Genomic DNA, 20,193 nt, shown 5'->3' with positions numbered 1-20,193 from the left:
GTTCCCCGGGGCCCATGTTATATTTACTTGTCAATGGTCTTTTCAATTAATAGACATTTTCTGCTCAAGATATTTAAAGTAAAGCACCAAATTAAATGTCAATTGTTGGAATATCCATAAAAGAAGTAAAGAATAAAAACAATTTGGGGGTGGAATTTTATTACGAAGGGCCGCCCCCAAGTGAAGGAGGATTCAAAGATGATTAGCGCCGTACGCCAAAGATAAATTTACATTATTAAAGGGAATTTGCTTACCAGAAAAGAAAAATATCCACACTTACGAAATCAAAAAATTTTACGTGTTACGTATTTTCTTCATAAGATGACAACATCTTAAACCAACCCTGAGAAAAATACTTTCTTTTTGTCGTTTTATGACGTGAGCCGTAGATATTTGAATTAAATGTTTGTGATATCCGACTGTAAATATATTATATCATCACTGAAAAATAATTGAAAACCATATGAAAGAGGACTGCGGGCATGACATTCTAAGATAAATTCTTAATTAATAAGTCAACAATAGGCTGCTAAATAAAAAAATTAAAATTAAAAGGATAAGATAACAACTAATATTGTTTTTGTGATATGGTCCTAAATATTATTATTATTGGATATTTGCTAAATTATATAACTGACATCACCTATTACTCATTTTGTATAAATTATTTTTGATACGTTGGATTAAAATATAACACGTGAAATTAACTGATTGTAAATTGCATCAAATTTAACTTAGGAACTTGTTTGATAGGTTTTTCATCATAAAGTGGCTGGACTTGTTTGATAGGTTTGGCCAGCAAAGGTAAAGGGTTTCTAACAACAAATTAGAAAGCAATTGACAGGATTCTCTTCTTGCTCAAACTCGAAGCAAAATCCACACATTATTTAGTGAATAAATTTGTTATGCAAGTAAGTTATAATTATAATGGCACGTGCGCGTATGATGTTGTCCAAATTGGATACCATGGACCTAATTAGGGAATGAACGGGCAGCCGATTCTTTAGCCAAAACTCCAAAGTAGGTGTCAAATCTCTGACTTTTTGGAAGACCATTTTCCCAATTACATTCTCTGTTTGTGCTCTACGAACAGATTGTCTTCGGACTTCACTCTACAAGAAAAGACGCGTTCATTTTTCTAAATGTCAAACATAACGTAAAAATTCTAATCAGTATCCAATGTTCATCCCAATTAAAAACGTGTCCCCACACGTCTAGATTCTAGAATTGACACAGTAGCAAAGAAAATCTTTTTTTGTTGAACTTGAAACCTGGCCGCCAGGTAACAAAGGGGCCCCCTATTTAATAATAATTTTTTTTGCATATTTACAAAATATAATTCAGGTGAAGTTTATTATAATATAATTCATATTTTTACCATCATTAATATTAAAGGAAAAATATTTTACAAAGATTCATAATAATAATAATAATAATAACAACAAGGACGATGATAAAGAGAATAAACAATATTGCCGCCGGTCATTATGAGTACAGATTTGGTGGCCTATAAACCAAAGCATAGACGAATAAAAGAAGCATACCATTGCTTTCAGTTCGTGATATAAAATTAAACTTCAGCGCATGGTGAAAAGTGACGGTTAATTCCAAATTGGCTATCGAAACGATGGCAGGCGATGGCTATCGGTGAATTCTTTTTTTTTTTTTTTTTTGTTGGGGGTTAGACCAAGCAAGAGTAATTAAATCACGGGACGGTTTGGATCAATTTGTACAAAAATTACTACACTAACTGATATTAGGGGTCCGGGAAAGAGATTGTGTTCAATTTATATATACTATGGGGAAAGCTGCGTGTGCCCCCTCTTTCTTTCAGATTCATACACTGGTGATCAAATCTTTTAAATTATTTTGTTTTGAGACATAGAGTAATAATGATCAAGACTTCAGAGAAGATTAGGTGTATGCAATAACTTGTAACATCACATTAATTCTACATATTATATATTTTTTTTAACTTTTATATATATATATATGTTTGAAAATACTCTAGAAATTGTTGAATACCCGAGTAAAGGAGGCAGTAAGTATACAGAAGTAACGGAATTGGAAAGGGTCCTTGATCAAATTCAAGACTCTGCCATTCTGGTCTGGCGGCCTGCAACAAAAATCTGGACAAAAGAATGATCAATGCACAAGGAATAAAGAATGCGCAAAGTGGTAACAACCTTTTATTCCCCTCGCCTCATTCATGACTAACAATTACATCAAACATTTCCTACCATATGTTGGAGATTTTCGAGCTATTTATCTCCTCTGGAAGTTAATTAAGGTGATGGCAAGGGTAAACACAAAGACGAAGGCGAGAAGCCAGACAAGTTTGACTACAGCAACAACCGGAAGGAAGTCATACTTGAACCCGAAACTATCTTTTAGAAGCTGCTTCACTGTCATCGTAGCGGTGCTTCCCGGAATTTCCACGTTGCCTTCTATGTCACCAACTTGACTTGTAACAAGGCCATAGAGTGTCCAAGCAACGGGAGAGAGCCAGTAGTACCACCTCCACCAAATTGGGATTTGCTGCAATGCAGGATCATTTTTAAGTTGATGCATTAAGAATGTATGGATGTGAATATGTGAATTGAACATATGTGAAGTAAGTACTCTAAAGTTTAAGGCCACGTACCACGCGAGGAATGAGAAAACCAGAGAACAAATTCCACAGGGAGAGGAAGAATCCGGAAAGTATGGCACCAATTTGCGGAGCTGGAGTCAGTGCGACAATCATCATCCCATACAATGTGAATTGCATAAAGGACATCATTACCATGTACAAGAACCAGAAGAATCTTTTTGCTTTCCACGCAAATCCCATCATGGAGTATAGGATCAGAACATACACGACAGTTTGAAATGCCACATATATCAACTCTATAAGCACCTGAAAAAATCAGGGGCAGACCCTTAGTACTAAATGATTAACTGAAAATTCCAAGTCCCTGATCTGGATAGACCACTTGCCTGCGAAAAAGCGTAAGCTAGTGTAGAGTACATTCCAGCAGCTCTTTCGCGGTAGAAAACTGTTCTCTCCGTGGAGACTACGGACATTACTGAGTTTGCATTGGTGGATCCAAGGAAAAACACAGCACAGTACAAAGCTCCGAAAAGATTCTGAAGATCTTGTTGCTTCTTTCTGTTAAATAAGGGAAAATTACCACAGCACAGTACACGTTCTTACAGAATTCACTTACGATAATTGAACCAACTCAACTGAAACTATATGCAAATATGGATGTAAATACTCACGTCTTCTGTCCTTTGTCCCAGAAGATAAGACCAAACAGAAGACCAACGACTATTGTCACAGCGAAACGCAAAGCATTATACTGAGGGTCTCTCCAATAAGACTGACGCTGCTTCCAGAAGCAAGCCTTGCATTGAATAAGGAAGGGTTGAGAGTATTGGGTTGGGAAGTAGAGGTCACTGGAGCCTGGTGCTGGAGTACTAAGCTCTTTGATAAGTTCTTCGTTCCTCCTGGAAGTTTTAAGAAGTAAATTATTTTTAAACTGTACTTAGAATCCTAGTCAATATGGTTAAAAAATGAATTAAAAAGCCAAAGGTTACTTCCTATTCAAACTTACTGATAAAGAGAGGATCTGACATAAATATCCGCAAAATCAACATTCAATTGAGCCTCAGCCGTAGGAGTACTGATCTCGAGCATCCATGTAGCTGGATTGTATCCATTCGTAATTCTGGGAACCCCGGGGACAGCCTGTAGTAGGTTTTGCAGTACACATAAGTTTGTCACAATGCATTCCAGAGTAACAATTCAGAAGGAATTTGAAGAATTAAGATGAAAAATGCATGTGGGAAGGTGAGATACAATGGTTCAGTTAATTGTTTAAGGGTTTGATGCTACATAGAATAAACAGGAAAAAGAAATAAAGATGCTCACCTCAAAATATTCTACGAGCTTCTGAGACTGGCGACCAAGTGGGCCAGCATATATGACTTGCCCTCCTCTTTTCATCAACAATAGCTGCAACAAGCACACTACTATGTTGGATGCGTGCAGCACAAATCAATGGCTGAACATGAAATAGAGAAGTTCTAAATAAACTGAGTAAAAACTGAGACAAGGGATACCTCATCAAATGCTTCAAAAATATCTATGCTTGGCTGGTGTATGGTGCACACAACAGTTCTCCCTGTATCAACTGTATTTCTCACAGTACGCATGACAATGGCAGCAGCTCTAGCGTCAAGGCCAGATGTTGGCTCATCCATGAATATTATAGAGGGGTTAGCAACCAATTCTACAGCTATTGTTAACCTTTTCCTTTGTTCTGTAGAAAGACCATCTACTCCTGGAAGGCCAACCATAGCATTCGTCAATGGTTCGAGCTCAACCAAGTCCATAACTTCATCGACAAACATCTGTGAGCACATGAAGGATAATGTTCAATAAGCCAATAAGGAGGGAAATATTCAATTGAAGTTAAAAATAAGTCAAACTAGAATAGAAGTGACTACCTTTCGTGTTTTTGAATCGATGTCTGAAGAAAGACGAAGCCAGGCAGAGAATAGGAGAGACTCATAAACAGTGACATGTGGTGAATGAATGTCATTCTGTTCACAATAACCGCTTACACGAGCAAATGTTGCTTGGTTCTTGGGGTAACCAGAAATGCTAATGTCTCCTTCAGTGTATCCTCCGGTCTTCCTTCCGGCCAATACATCCATCAGAGTTGTCTTCCCTGCACCACTTACACCCATCAGTGCAGTCAATACCCCTGGTCTGAATACACCACTAACATCACGTAGTAGTTGAAGACGATCTTCTTCAATTCCTTGAGCCTTCATTTCCTGGTAACCGAAACCAAATCTCAATATTTGCTCATAAGCATCAAAGCAGTATGACGCTGTGTTTACTTGCTGGAGTGGGAGTGAGTAGTGTGGATTCCTCCCACTCCAGCGTTTACTTCCTCTAAATGAGAAGGGAGTGGGAGTCCCACTCCGTGGATCCCACCCATTTTTGGAGTGGAGAGTGGGAGTGGGAATCCACTCCCACCTCTCCCTTTTTTATCCTTTTATTTTTTTTAATTTAATTTAATTTAATATTTTATAATTAATAAAATAAAAATTATTATATTTATTTGAATAATAATATTATATTTAACTAAATAATAATTTGCATTCATTCTAAGTTAAAATTATTTTAAAATAATATTATTATATTAATAGAGAATTAATAAATATAATATTATTATATTTATTTTAAAAATAATAGTACTATATTTATTTAATATTAATAATAATAAATAGTTTATTATAAGAAAATATTAATTTTGTACTAAATAATATTATATTATTATTTTATATAATAATAAATTTAATATAATTATATTAAATAAAATAAAATAAGGTTTCATTTTGTATTAAAATTAATAATTTATTGTTCATAATTAAGAATATTAATAATTATAATAAATTTACAAATATAATAAAATAAATATTATTCATTAAATATATTTTTTATTAGTTTTGTAATTAAAAAATATAATTCTTTAAATAAGGATAAAATTGTAATTTGAAACTATTTACTCCCAATCCAAGACAAAGTAAACACATAAATTGGATTCTGATCTCTAATCCATGCTTCTATTCCAGTGTAAGTAAACAACCTACTCTCACTCCCACTCCACACTCCCAATCCTAGAATTCACACTCCTCAGGATTCCCAATCCAATCCAAAAAGTAAACGCTACCTAAGTTCTTAGTTTTCCATTTGATTAAAATAATATTTTGTTAGTGAATGTTCACAAAATCTAAAACAAAACGGCTAGCACAAACTCGACTAATTAAATCCTTAAGGATGGATAACTTACAGCAGGCATATCCACAGAGTAGTTCACATGGTGGAATGCAAGTGAAAGGGGTTGAAACGGCAAAACCATTCCTTTTTTAGGTCCATGCCCAGTTGTACCAACATTTTCGGATGAACTTCTTACTGACATGTCAGTATCTGCAATTTTCTCAAAAAGTTCAGGCATCTGGAAGAATAAAATGTCAATGGGGCTATAAAAGTTTATGTAATATCTCTCAGCCAAAAGGACTGCCACCGCCCCCCATCTATGACCTCTACATAACACGGTTACCGGCACAACTAAGGGAAAAGAGAACAATGCTAAGGGATAAACCTTCTGTTCCCGGTTGTCCAGAAGCTTTCTTCTTCTTGTCTCCATCTTCCTCTATAACAGTTGGTTTTGCTTTGCCAAGAGCTGAAGTTGATTTTTCAAATTATAAGTGTTGATTGTTCCCAAAAAAATAAAAAAGTGTTTATCAGCATTGAAACTCTTTTCCATATATGTGTATGTGTGGGTGAGTAAAAATCCTGAACTAAAATGAGAGGAAGACTTACGATTCAAAAATTGTATTGCTGCAATAAATAGAATGTTGAAGAGAATGGTAAACCCAAATAATGCTCCAATGCAAATCCAGTACCAATAATTTACAGTGAAGAATCCCCTAGACTTTAGAAGTAATTTCCCAACTGTAGGTTCATGAATTTTGGGGTCTGAAACCGGCTGCGACATATCCGAACTAATAAGGTTTTACTGATGAATCGTGGCCAGGAAAATAAGAGATGGTAGATTATATGTGTGCATATGCATTTTTCTGAATCACAAGAAAAGATAATCAAGCCATATTTAGAGCATCTTACCTTACTCCATCTTTCATCAAGGAACTCATTAATAACTATGGCATTCTGTCCATACATCATAGGAGAAACATAGTAGCCCCATATCATAAATGGCTCAATGTCATCTGCAGGCACAAAAGGATAAGAATTTTTTATCAGACTGGATTTATGGACAGCTTGCTGTTACAACAAGAATAAAGTAATTGTAGAATGCAATCAACCACTTACCTTTGGCAATGACAAATCCTCCAAGCACAAAAACCAGCAGTAGCGTGAATGTACCCAGTGTGTTTGCAACAACTTCAGTTCTTCCTATACTCCCAATGAACCGAAAGAGGGACAGAGCCATTGAATTTACAGCAAAGAATGCCAAGTACTGTCGGAACAACCTAATTAAAAAAAGAAAGGAAAAGGAAAAGATAAAATATTTGTCAGAGAAAGAAACTATAGTAACTGTAGTAGCATTGATCCAGGTCACAAAATGAAAAATTAGAAATTCAAAATCCAGTTTTCCAGCTAACAACATGTAGCATAAAATTATTTCAGTAAATTGGAAAGTCTTTACTAATTTACCTGCTTGCAGCTGGAGCAAAACCAATTGTATAGTATGTCAGACAGACCCATATTGCTGATTCCAATATAGACAAGGGGATTCTGAGAACAAATATAGGTAAAGCATAAGCCCACGGAGGATAGAACAAGTGATCCCTTTGCTTAAAGAAGACAGGAAGCCTGAAAACAGTAAATGCCAATTCTGCCAATCCATTAAACATCACATTAATCAGACTGAAGAACAGTGCTCCATAAAACTTTGCTCCATCAGCCACATTGCCGACTGGCATTTCTGTTCTAAAGAACACAGTCAGGGCAATTAGTGACATGATCGTTATCTGGCTCGTCTTGAAAATATACACAAAAGAATTACGCTTCATCAATAGCCACTCCCTTCCGAAGCATGCCCTGAACAAATCCATATTCGAAATACCGTACTTATTTTTCACCAATGCAGCTGGATGGGTTCTGGACTTATCGTAAGGAATTGCAAGATCATTTGCAAGCTGTTGGCCTACGTGGAAAGAACTGAAGCCCTGCACGAAATCAGAAACTGATATATATCTGTAAGGTTGGTCCTTCCTGAACCAATATTGTTCTTGGTCTTTCTTGGAAGTTACTTCTTGCAGAAAATCAGCAACTCCTTTTCTGTCAGGGCATTTGAAACCCATGTACTCAAAGAATTCGAGAACCTTTTCACGCGGACCCTGATAGACAATTTGACCTTCCGAAAGAAGGATAATATTATCAAAGAGATCGTAAGCCTCTGGTGCTGGTTGTAGAAGAGAAACGATCGTGGTTATTTCGAGGACATGAACCATTTGTTTCATGTACTTGCAAATTTGAAAAGTGGTGGAACTATCCAGTCCAGTTGAGATTTCATCCATTAACAGAACCTTGGCCGGCCCTACCAACATCTCTCCTGTACTCATTTACAAATATTAAATGTTAATGCTTGCAGTGTACAATCATAAATGCTGATCTACAAGCCATGTGAAAAAATCGCAATATCTGATTGTAACTGATGTTACAATTGATGTCTATACTTGCAGTTTACAGTTAGAAATGCTTGTCCCTTGAAACATACCAGTAGTAACACGCTTTTTCTGTCCACCAGAAACACCCCTTCTCATTTGATCACCAACCATTGTATCAGCGCATATATCCAAGCCCAGTAGCTGTTAAGATTTCTAAATGTCAAGACCTAGAACCGATCTACAAACAGGCAACTTAAGTGGACAAACAAACTTGAAACAGAGAAGGAGCAAACCTTGAGAACATAATCTGTAGCCAAACTAGTTTTTTGGCCTGCCAAAGCCGTGGCTTTCATGTATGCATCAATTTCAGGATCTGGTTTAATTCCTGCTTCTTTCTCACGTCTAGAAATTTCTGCCAGCATTTCATATCTTGTGCCGACTCCCAAACATCGCCCTGAGAAATCCATCGTCTCTCTCACCGTCATCTCTCCAAAGTGAAGATCATTCTGACTAATGTAAGCACATGTCCTCTGAGGGACAAACTCTTTGAATTCATGGCCACAGTATTTGATTTTCCCAGTTAACTGTCAAGAGTACTCCAATTGATCACAAAACTGGCTTTTTTGATTAATAAATAAATAAATACACTAACAGTACTTGCAAAATAGTGGGCCAAAGAAACCAACCTTCAAATCATCATCGAGCTTCCCTGCAAGTGCCATCAGCAATGTTGTTTTCCCAGCACCCGGAGGACCAAGAAGAAGTGTCATCCTGAAATTTTCCATTTCCAGTTATCGACTGCTACTTCTTTGTTAAACAGCAAATAATCATTGCTTCCTCTGGAATTGAAACAGAGAAAACAATTTTGGCAATTTCATGAAAAAATACCTCGAAGGTTTAACAAGCCCGCTAACATCTTTAAGAATCTGAATTTTTCTTTTCTTCGATGGAAGAATCCGAAGCGATCCCAGAACATTCTGCGGTCCATCATGAATCAAAAGTGTAAACGTGCCAGTTCATTGGAAGAAAAAGAAAATACAAAATGCAACAACACCAATATAATATCAATAATAAGGAACCTCTGCAATGTTAATGACCGCATTAGGCAAAGTAGGAATTGCTCTGCTTCCAATATGCACTTCTCCTTGAACGTTTAAATGCTCATATCGAATTTCAATCTTAGGAATATCAATACCCACTCTGTTCCGAATGTTATTAAAATCATAAGAAAATTAACCATTAAATCAAGTGAAAAAAAAAAAAAAAAATTAGATGCTAACATATTTGCTTATTTGTTTTACCTATCAATTCGCTCTCTAAGTTTCCTAAGAAACTTGTCATTATCCTCTTCAACAAGTTTCAAAATACTTTCCCTCAACTGCTTCCTATCTTGCATGCCAAGTTTTTTAACATTAACTTCACGTCTTACCACTTTGCCGTCATCACCAAGTTGGCTCAGCATCCCTCTCCTTAACCGATCGTACGTCGGTAGCCGTTCGATTGCCGCCCACCGTAACTCCTCTTCATCGTCATCGTCCCGTTGGCTCCTACTAAACGCATTTGATGAGCTCTTCCACACTTCCCGGAAACTCGACGACGCTCTCCCACTCCGGTTCCCCGCCGACGACCCCATACTCAACGATCTTACTATATCGTCCCCACCCGTTATAGGAAGTGCCATACTGCTCAGAGCTTCGCCTGTTCACTAGTCTCTACATAATCATCAAACTGAGAGAACAGATGTGGTTATATAAGGAAGTTGATAAAATGAAAAATAAAAAAAAATGAATTATTTTATGCATACATATATATATTTTTTAAATTCTGTTGATGTGATTGTTATTTTAGTTACGTTGCAGAGCCCATCTCCTTATTAACTACATGCGGCTCATAACCCCCAGCCAGCCAACGTTCTAGTATTTAATGTTTTCGGTATCGTATTTTCTTTTATTTTATCTTTTTTTTTCAAATACCTCACTTTTATAAATAAAAATCAAGAACCGGGGGGTTGTTTCAGATGCAAAACTTTCAAACCAAATTTTAATCAGATCCAAAACTTTCGGACTGCACTACTGGTCTGACTAAACAAGTGTCGGCCAACAGTCTGAAAGTTTACAATCGATTTCCTGAGAGTTCATGAATCATGTGAAGGTAAGCGCTGACGTATATATGAGCTTGTAAAAATATGATAATATAGCTTTGATCTCAATTCTTTTTACATCATATATTAAATAATTGCTCACTTAATTATTTATAAACGGTATTTGTTATGAAGACTATGAAAGTTAATCGTCGCATCATCAGATTCCAATTTTCCATTAATAGTGTGACTTTAATAAAAGAAATAATAGTAACTAAGTCATGACCAATAATTAGATTATTAGTTTCAGCAAGGGTGCTTTAGTAGAAAAATGTTTTAGCATGGCAGTATCCGGTCGATGATTAAAGCATAACGACATGCCTATAATGTTAAGATATAAAATTTTTATAATGCATGGCAGTGATTGATTAATGACACGTTATTAAAAATATAAATTTGATTTGTGCGTAAAAAATTGCAAACATGTCATTGAGCTTAACTAAAAATTAGCTGTAAACTTGGGATGATGGAGATATTTTGTTTGCCTTCTAGAAAGACTGTCAATTCTGTTATCGAAACTTTTAAAAGTGTAAACCACATGATATTTTTGACTTTTGAGTTTCGGTAAGTTGGAGGATTTTATCACCTTATTTGTGGAACAGTCAGCCGTGCCCACATCTCACATTCACGTCGGCATCGGTGGCATAAGCGGGACGAGGAAGTTATTGTCGATTATATGATATTATGATATGGGCATTTTCTGACGGTTGGGGGGATGCATAAAAGACCTTTCAGTGTGCAACGGCATGCGTGACAAGTTTTTCCCTGGTGAAAGTTCGTTGAGGCAAACAAAATCAGATTCCATGCATAAAATATCGCAATAATTTTAAATTAAATTACTTGGGTCAGAAAAGCTTAAACGTTGCTTACGTAAACGTGCTTGAACAGCAGTTTCTTCCTTTTTAGAGTGTGTTTGGGAGTGAGGTGTTGTAACTTTTAAGTTGCAGCTGTTGTTGAGTAAAAACTATAGATGTGGAGTAGAAGTTAAAAAAAAATTTTTACTAAGCTGTCAAAGCCCAATTACAAGTGTTACCAAACACCTTAGTAGTTGGGCTTTGGCAGCCCATCTACCTCACCACATTTCCAAACGGACTCTTACACTGACTTTTAAGAATCTCTTCTAAAGAAGTGCGATCTATTTGCCATTAATAACCCATACTAATATTTGAACCAAAGCGACATCAAAAGTGTTACTGTTTACTACACGGTAACTATATAGTATACAAAACAAGTTAAAAGAACACATTATTCGTGTACAGTGTTCTTGTTTTTTTACAATACCATATGTGGTGTTCCAATGACATTTTTCTTTTCCATTAATGACCCATTTAGTATTACTGTAACACCGAGTCCGAATCCTATGAGCAAATCTAACCACAACCCACATATAAACCTTAAACGACCTTTTATAATCGATCAAAATTCAATTCTCGAATACAACTATTACACAACAAATGAATATTAAAGAATTTTGTCAAACCATTTATCATTCTCAATTCAAATCATTATTCTCACTCATTAGGAATTAATCCTGACCTCTGAAAACTGAATCACAATAAACCATAATGAGTACAAAGCTTAGTAAACAAACTAGTTTTTAAATCAATGTGTGGCACTTTGCAGATGATATGTCATGATCTTTTGAAAACAATGTAAAATAAATTTATCAAAATCTTTTTTTGTCACTTTTAAACTTTCACATTTTCTTTCAATAAAATACATGTCACGCATATGTCACTTTGTACTATGTGTAGCATTTTGCGGTACATTAACTTTCGAAAGTTGACCCCGCATAGTCTCAAGAGGTGTCACCCACATAACTTTAAGAGGTGGCCCCTAATGCAATGCAAACTCTCGTAACAATTAGTATGATAACAAAGTTCACATATAAATCATAAAATTACAAATGCAATTAATAAACATGTTTTTTATTAAAGCTTCGCATGTTCATGTTTATGCCAATGAACTTTCACACATATGCTTATGCCAACGAACTTTCACACATATTTATGCCATGTATATGATTACGCTTAGCAAATAACTACGCATCACATAAACACAAGGTCAAGATCATATAAAATGCATATCTGCACATATATAAAAAAAAAAACATGTCAAATATATACAATTTTTTTTATTTTGATTCATTTAGAAGTCTAATTCTTGACATCCACGTGCAACATTAATGAATATTATCAAGTCCTAATCATAAATTACCAAGGTACTCTTGAATTCATATATTACTAAGATATCCTCAAAGTCATAAATTACAGAATTACCCTTGAAGTCTAACGACACCAAAATATCCTCACCGGTCAATGATAACTAGAAATCAACCAACGGTGGTCGGGATGAATCCAACGATGGCGGTGTTGTGCTCCAATGGGCGGTGTGTTAAGCGTGATTTGAATCCAACAATGGCGGTGTTGTGCTCTGACGCAGATGTGTTAAGCAAAATCGACAGTGATTTGGCTGCTTTTGGTAACGGTTACCGGTCGGGTTTTGAAGAGGACAAAACGCAAGCGACGGCGTGACTGAAAATCGGCGAAAACGCACCGATTTAAGATCGGTGAGATTGTGCTTTCACGTGATGTAGGCAGAATTGGAAATGATCGTCGGGTTTCGTTTTCAGATTTCAGATTGACCCAACCCAACCTAATCTCAAACTCTCTGTAACTAATCCGTGATTAAGCTTCTAATACCTTGAATTATTTATAACTAATAAAATTAGGGCATTAAAATCACTGAGATGAATTTATTACTTTTTATAGTAACATTAGGGAATCTCTTGTGAAGAAGTGAGATATTTTTGTCATTAATAACCCATACCAATATTAACAGCTGATTTTGAACAGAAAAACGTTTACTAATTCGTTAAGATAACGATAGAAATGCGTGGGCACATGCTTGAATGGTTTTGATTTTCTTTTATATAATGGCAAGATTTAGTAATTGGAAAATAGATTAATGCACAAAAGAGGTGATCAAAAGCCTCAATTCACAGCTACGCACATAACATTAACTAACGAAGAAAGCGATAATGTGACTTGTTCCCCACAAATCCTCACATATAAGTCATTATGGACGATAGATGGTGAAGAATTTATCCGAAAAAAGCCTAAGCAGTTTAAGTAGTGGTCAACCCTACGTTGGCTAAACCAATCAGCAATTGAAGTATGAGTTATCCTTAACTCCTGTACACATTTAATTAACCGACTTGAGTGTAAGACACCATGATTATATATGAAAGCTAGAAAGATAAATAAATATGAAAACAAGCAAGTGAATGGGCATTTCATCTTTGAATCACTTTCTCCAGCCAGAGCTAAATGTCAATTGTGGCGGTAGGCAATTTCAACAAATTCAATAATTGCAATTATCTCCACTTAAATGAAGTACGGATGCCAAAAAATATTAAGAAGGGACCTAGCTAGCTACAAAGTACAAACTCATCATTCTTACATCAGAAAACAAACAACCCCACGAGCTGATGAGCGTCTGCATTTCCTTTTCGAAAGCTCTCGTCCACGAATATAATCCGTAGAGAATGCAAATATTGATATTATTGGCCTCCCATGTGACTTGAGATTAATGCATTTCAATTTACTAGACTCCAATGAAGCAGATGCGTATTCAATTCTAAGATACTTGCAACCACGAAAAATGGGAATCGAGAAAGGAATAATAACAGATCCTAAAATCAGTTTTTTTTTTTTTTTTAAATGAATTTGCTACTTTATTCCATCATTTGAAAGCATTAAGGCGAAAAAAATGAATTTTATATCAAATTAAATAATGAAAATTATACTTACTTTCTTTTTCACCTATTTTTTTCTTCCGTTTTCTTTTTCATTCCTCTCCTCTTCTATTATTTCTTCCAATCAAACATGGACTAAAAGTATTTTATATACAATTTCAACAACGACTCTTGAATTAGTGGTTAATGGATAGCTTTATCCAAAGTTAGGTCTTGAGTTAGAGTTTTGTTTAATGCTTCTGTTTAATTAATGGAATTTAAAAAAATGAGCAAAAAGATGGAAAAAAAAAAAAACAATTGTTGAAATAATGTCGTTTTCTTTCTTTTATTGTCACTAGATTACGACTAAGCAATAAAGAGAACATGAAACTTGACTACAAAGTAAGCAATAAAGAGAACATGAAACTTGGCTACATCAGTCTTTACATACACGTGCAAAACAAGCAAAACCCTTGCCACCTTTTTTCTTTCGAATACTGCCAATGGCATCTTTTTCCATGGGCTAAAGAAAGTGAGCTGCGGATTAAACATCTTTCGAACCGAAACCAACAGAAAGCAGAAAATATATACAAAATAGGAAACAACAAAGTGGTACCACTATTCTATTATTTTCAACTTATTATTTATTTATCACAGAAAGTTTTTGACTGAAATTATGGGTTGCCATTAAAGCTTATTAATTTTTTAATTATGTAATAGCGGTCGGACTGTAGGGTATGATGGTGGTCTCGCCAAACCCGAAGATATTATTATATTCAAAAATTTTATTGATTAAAATTTCTTTACCCTAAATTATTGTAATAATGTATACACAACATTACATAATTTATTATTCCGGCAGTGTTAACTGCGTAGGAGAAACATATCTACATTAATAAATTCCTCATACTTTTTCACACCCCTGCACTCTAGCCGTATGATTAATCTCTAACATAACTTATTCGGCGCAGGAATTTGATAAACCCAATTAATTACTCATTGGTTATCTCAAAATATCGTTTTCGTCGGCGTTATTTTGATTGGTTTTTGTCACTCATAATCACATTTTATGTAGATGTACTGTCATTTCACAGTCTGTTTTACGTGGCTGTCTGCATGGGGCTTTCTTTCATTTATGGGTCCCCGAACGGCGTTGCTCGTCTTTGTTGACTCACACTGAAACCGGCATTGTTAAATTATGATAAATACTTATATATAACTGTAATTCAAAAAATAAATTAATTTTAATTTCATATTTATATAATAAAAAACTTATAATATGATTATTATTTTTTATCAAAATTATTGTTTAAAGGATGAGTTCGGAAGACAAAATAAAGTAGTTAGAGCGACCTTAAAAGAAAATTTCAAAAAAAGAAGAAAAGAAAACGACATTAAAAGTCTTGTTAATTATCATATAAATTGATTCGAGTCTTTTTCTTATAGTGCGTAAAATATATTAGGTGAAACAAACATGCCACTTATTTACGCTCATCTGATTCAATTTTAATACTCATACTTTTGTCTTAAAATTGACAAATCATGACAACGGAAGAAAATTAAAACATTTAAAAGTGATTTTATTACAAGTCTCATTAGAATCATCCACGTACTACATATTTGTTTGACAGTAAGATTTTTTATCATATGGTCTCATTAGGTAGATTTTAATGAAAAATATGAGCATTTACCATCCGCATAAAATTTTAAATCTGTGTCCACCAAATTTTGTTCTAATTGATTAATTAGAATAAAATTTTTATTTATTCTTAGTCCACAACTACACACCTCTTGGGCCCTGTTTAGTATTGAAATTAGGTATCTGTAACTTAAAAATTATAACGTTAAAATATTTGATAAATACTAATTACTATTACTTGAAAGATAAGTAAATTTAAATCACCAAATGCATGATAAAAAACTTAAAATATTTTCATTATTTTTATTAAAATTATCATCTAAAAATTATTTTACATTTATTTTATAGTTATAATTTTTTTTATACAACAACTATTTCAATATCAAATAAGGGCTTCATCTCATTCATGACCTAAGAGGATTCGACTTCTAAGTAGTCGTGGTATATAATAACCTCTAACTAGTAAGGGGAATGATTTTATGAAGTATTGTTATATCCTTACAGTGTACTGCACATGGAAACTCAATCCAATTATGAGTTTTCAAACAAATTATTGTTCTATTCAGAGTATTCGTATTACGGTTGAATATCACCGTCAGATTATTGATGGTAGCTATATTTCTTCTATCAAACTATTAAGTAATGATATTTTCGGAAGAATTGAAGTATATCCAATCCGTTTCAAGGCCAGATTTCCATCATGTGCCATCATTTTCTTTTGTCAAGCATTCAAAGTTTGAAGAACACTTCTAAGATATACACCGAAGCACCCTTAGTAATCAATTTTAATTCCATACCACCTAGGCCTTAAGTAATCAATAAAACTAAAACCGGTGTCATATTACCAGCCTACCATGTCATTTTCATTTGCGAAGTAGCCAAGAAGTACAAAAGAAGATTTTATTACGACAGGCCCAATTTCTGCGCAAAGGATATATATAGAAGAACTCATGAAATGGCAGCCTTTTATGAATGGTTACATACTCATGACAGGATCATCGCACAATCAGAGCACTACACAATCATAGCCCAGAAGCATCTTGTCCGTGAAGAGTTACTCATTCCTTCACTACAAATTAAAGTTGATAATCTACAGAAACGTGAAGAGTATTTGGAGGCGCTAGACGAAATAAATGACATGCCATCGTCAGGACATGAATCAACAGCTATGAGTCATCAGTCTTTGGATGAAGACATAGCTGAAGTTGTTGAAGAAATGATGGATTGATAGGAGACACCATTAAAGACAAAGTAGTCAGAGTCAGTGTAAAGTTAAAATAGTCAGAGTCACGTGATTTTACAGATAACCTTTATTCGCTGCTCGATAAAGGAAAAATTGTAAAAACACTTTTTTTATTTTATCTTTTCTTATCGACAATTAGAGCTGGCAAAACGGGTCATCAGGTCGTGTTCGTGTCGTGTTAGTTTCGGGCCGTGTTAAATTTAGCTTGACCTAAACCCAACTCATTTAATAATCATGTCAAAATATTAAGACTCAAACTTGACACAGAAAAATAATCGGGTTATCCAATAACTCACTTAATATCTATATATTAAACAAAAGTTACATCAAATATTTACACACTGTCATACGTACGTACCTACATACATACATAATTTATCAATATTATAAAATATACATATCTACTAAAATATTACACATTTACACTATTGAAGTTTAATTATATATATTTAAATAATATTATATATCAATATTATAAAATATACATGTCTACCAATATTTTACGCATTTACACTATTGAATCTCTAAATGTATTTAAAATTTTATAAATAAAATACTATGTTTATATTCATCCTTTTAAAGAATAAAAATAAAAGAGAAAAACATCTTTGATATTTGAGTTTTGATGACAAGAACCTGTAAATTATTTTAAAATAAAAAATATAATCGGGTCATCGATCGGTTAAATGGGTCAAGAATTTTAACCCTAACCCGACACGGGAAAAAATCGTGTCGACCCAGACCCAACCCATTTAATAATTGTGTTAAATTTGACGACCCATACCCATTTATTTATGTCGTGTTCGTGTCGGGTAATCGAGTCGTGTCAAATTTTGCCAGCTCTACCAACAGTGAGTCATCACTCAAAATAGTAGCCAATTATTGTTTATAGATAATGATCTAGTCCCCATTCGAGTTGACCATCAGAATATATGTCGCTAATTTCCCGCCTATATACAGAGTATTTCCCAAAAAAACTTTATGAAAATTGTGGAAGATGCTTTGCCAAAAACTGGCCTTTCAAAATTCATTTAACTGCTTCTGAAAACATGCAAGTCAAAAACACCTTCAACTCTTGATCAACGCCCTAAAACGTCTTTTCAACAGATCAACAACTAAATGGGCCAACGAAGAACGTGTTTAAAAAGAAACTTTCAAAAAATCAACAGGAATTTTTACTAAGTTCTTATTATTTTTGTCAAAACAAAAAGCTTAATTTTCATTAAAAACTTACCAAATGATGAGAGGGAACTTCCAAGTCTTAAAAATAAAAAAATTCACAATTGCAATTTAAGGTTTGTACAAATTATTTTAACTTCTCTTAGCTGTAATTTGCAAGTGAACTAGAAAATAGTAAAAAGCAGAACCTTAAATTTATTTTTTATTTTTTGCTCCCAGTTTCCTTCTAATGTACAGACTGGTATCTAGGCAGAAGTGAAAACCTTAAAATTACACTAAAACCCCATAACTATTCCACAAGATATCCAATTCGCTCCTTATGATGTCACCGTATCACACATAATTTTCAGATTGCATTTCATGTTTAAGAAAGTTACAGAAGAGTTGATAAATCTCCACCTGCACAGCCTCTACAACTGCAATGGACACACTCTTTTAAACTTCTCCTGCCTCAGGTTCTTAGGCACTCGGCACACTCATGCATTTGGAAGTTGTGATCATGAGGCTGCATGCATCTTAAGCAACATAAACGTTCATAACCCGGCTGCAATTCAGACCAGAAAAAGTGTGTTTACAATTAAAACAATATTTCAGGGAACTTCTTCAACAAACAAAGGAACTTAAGCTTCAAATTCCATCAACATTTCTTGAAGATTCCTCCAGACAGCCATAATAATGTCAAAATGGAAATAATATCATAATATTGTTTAAGCTTAGTTTTTGGGATGCTAAGCCAAATGTCTTATTTATTTAAGGACAGAGAGAGAGAGAGAATAAACATCCACAAGATCTATGTCATTTTGATTAAGCTGAGGAGAGCTCTAATTTGGATTTGAAGGATAAAATCCTAATCAATCTCCATACCATCATGCTGTGACTATACGATCTATGTCAAACACCACTGCCACTGCCTCCAATACTCTATCCATTTTGCAGGAAGCCACTTTCTCTTTTTTTCTCCAAATTTGGCTCACAATCCAAATCAGAACACTCCTCAGTATAATTGAATTAGCATAGATCTCATGGAGATTGGCTAGGTTCTTTTATAGTTTTCTTAACGAAAGAAAATTAGACATTTATACACACACTGAGTTGCAAATTAGAATCTGTCACCAAGCAAGATTGTTATATGGCTTACAAATTACGTGACCTATTACGCTGGTCCCATGCTTGAAGAAATGCTCAAAACATAATTCCACAAGCGCATAAATTCATATAGAGATTACAGGACATACCTGTTTCCCTTTTGCAATTAGATTTCGGACTGCATAGCCTTGATCCAAACAGAACTCATATAGCTCCATAGATATTTCCTTCTGCGGTAGTAAGGGTCAAAAACATAGCGGCTCTTCTGATGTGCTATTTTAAAAATAGCCCACAATACCTCACATATTGCCACATTGTATAGAGATTCAGCAAAATTTGCTTAATGTGAAGACAAACCACCTTCTCTCATCTTTGCCTGCAATTCACGAAGTGTAGGTTCGATCAATTCCCAGCCCTCCGGATTTTGGACACGGTTTGTCTTTACCTTCGGCATTCTTATACCTGCTCTGAAAGCCACAATGTTAAAAAAACTATTGATATAAATCCCACGCTTTTCTCCAAGAAAATCCTTATTGCCTTCCAATAAGTCTTGGATAAAATAAAGCAAACATTTATTGAAAAACAATAATTTTTTTTAAGGTAAGACTTCTGAGAACAACATATTAAGGCTTCAATTGATTCAGAAATACATATAATATATCAAAGTAAATTTAAAACCTCACTCAAATTAAATTCTATCGAAAAAAAAAAAACACTATATGCTGAAGAGACGCAGAGAGTACGTAAAATTCTGAGAACAAGAAATTTGATAGTCAAAATAAACGAACATATAAAATTATACATAGCTGAAAGTTGAACATACCTCTAAATAATTTATTACGAAAAGTGAATTCGTCAAGATTCAAATTGAGAAGCAAAGAGTCTACTGGACAGCTGCAACGATCAGGGATTGGAGTGTTACCCGAGCCGAGATTTGTGACGCAACTCCCGCTTCCTTTGGCTGCAAAACTTGCGGA

At 34.6% G+C, this 20,193-nt stretch overlaps 1 protein-coding gene and 1 pseudogene across 4 annotated transcripts; both read right to left on the bottom strand.

The window, feature by feature from the left end:
• Positions 1-2,160: 2,160 nt before the first annotated feature.
• Positions 2,161-13,010, bottom strand: LOC102613763 (ABC transporter G family member 34). 4 transcript variants are annotated; one of them, XM_006481761.4, is made up of 22 exons: positions 12,646-13,010; positions 10,920-11,098; positions 9,495-9,921; positions 9,273-9,393; positions 9,082-9,170; positions 8,880-8,964; positions 8,487-8,777; positions 8,304-8,394; positions 7,238-8,138; positions 6,893-7,053; positions 6,686-6,789; positions 6,383-6,548; positions 6,162-6,242; positions 5,850-5,986; positions 4,495-4,827; positions 4,108-4,398; positions 3,917-4,000; positions 3,600-3,733; positions 3,265-3,492; positions 2,980-3,151; positions 2,645-2,899; positions 2,161-2,538 (listed from the first exon to the last, which is right to left on the bottom strand). In XM_006481761.4, the coding sequence occupies exons 3-22, from the start codon at positions 9,872-9,874 to the stop codon at positions 2,266-2,268; spliced, it is 4,377 nt and encodes a 1,458-aa protein (XP_006481824.1). In that variant the 5' UTR covers positions 9,875-9,921; positions 10,920-11,098; positions 12,646-13,010; the 3' UTR covers positions 2,161-2,265. The 4 variants fall into 4 exon arrangements, with proteins under 4 accessions (XP_006481824.1, XP_052299640.1, XP_052299639.1 ...); XM_052443680.1 differs by lacking the exons at positions 10,920-11,098; positions 12,646-13,010 and adding an exon at positions 9,998-10,361; XM_052443679.1 differs by lacking the exons at positions 10,920-11,098; positions 12,646-13,010 and having other exon boundaries at positions 9,495-10,361.
• Positions 13,011-18,302: 5,292 nt separating this feature from the next.
• On the bottom strand, positions 18,303-19,676 carry LOC102613467 (protein BUD31 homolog 1-like; annotated as a pseudogene).
• Between the last annotated feature and the right edge of the window lie 517 nt (positions 19,677-20,193).

This window comes from Citrus sinensis, chromosome 6 (genome assembly GCF_022201045.2).
Source record: "Citrus sinensis cultivar Valencia sweet orange chromosome 6, DVS_A1.0, whole genome shotgun sequence".
Lineage (NCBI taxonomy): Eukaryota > Viridiplantae > Streptophyta > Magnoliopsida > Sapindales > Rutaceae > Citrus > Citrus sinensis.
Note: the sequence above shows the minus strand (reverse complement) of the source record. Positions and strands in the feature narration are given on the sequence as shown.

Bases quoted from the DNA above. Each gene is read 5' to 3' on its own strand.
- LOC102613763 (XM_006481761.4), bottom strand. From the start codon at position 9,874: ATGGCACTTCCTATAACGGGTGGGGACGATATAGTAAGATCGTTGAGT. The intron at 9,394-9,494 runs GTAAAACAAATA...CATTCGGAACAG, and splicing joins CTTAGAGAGCGAATTGATAG to AGTGGGTATTGATATTCCTA. The intron at 3,493-3,599 runs GTAAGTTTGAAT...TAAAACTTCCAG, and splicing joins GTCAGATCCTCTCTTTATCA to GAGGAACGAAGAACTTATCA.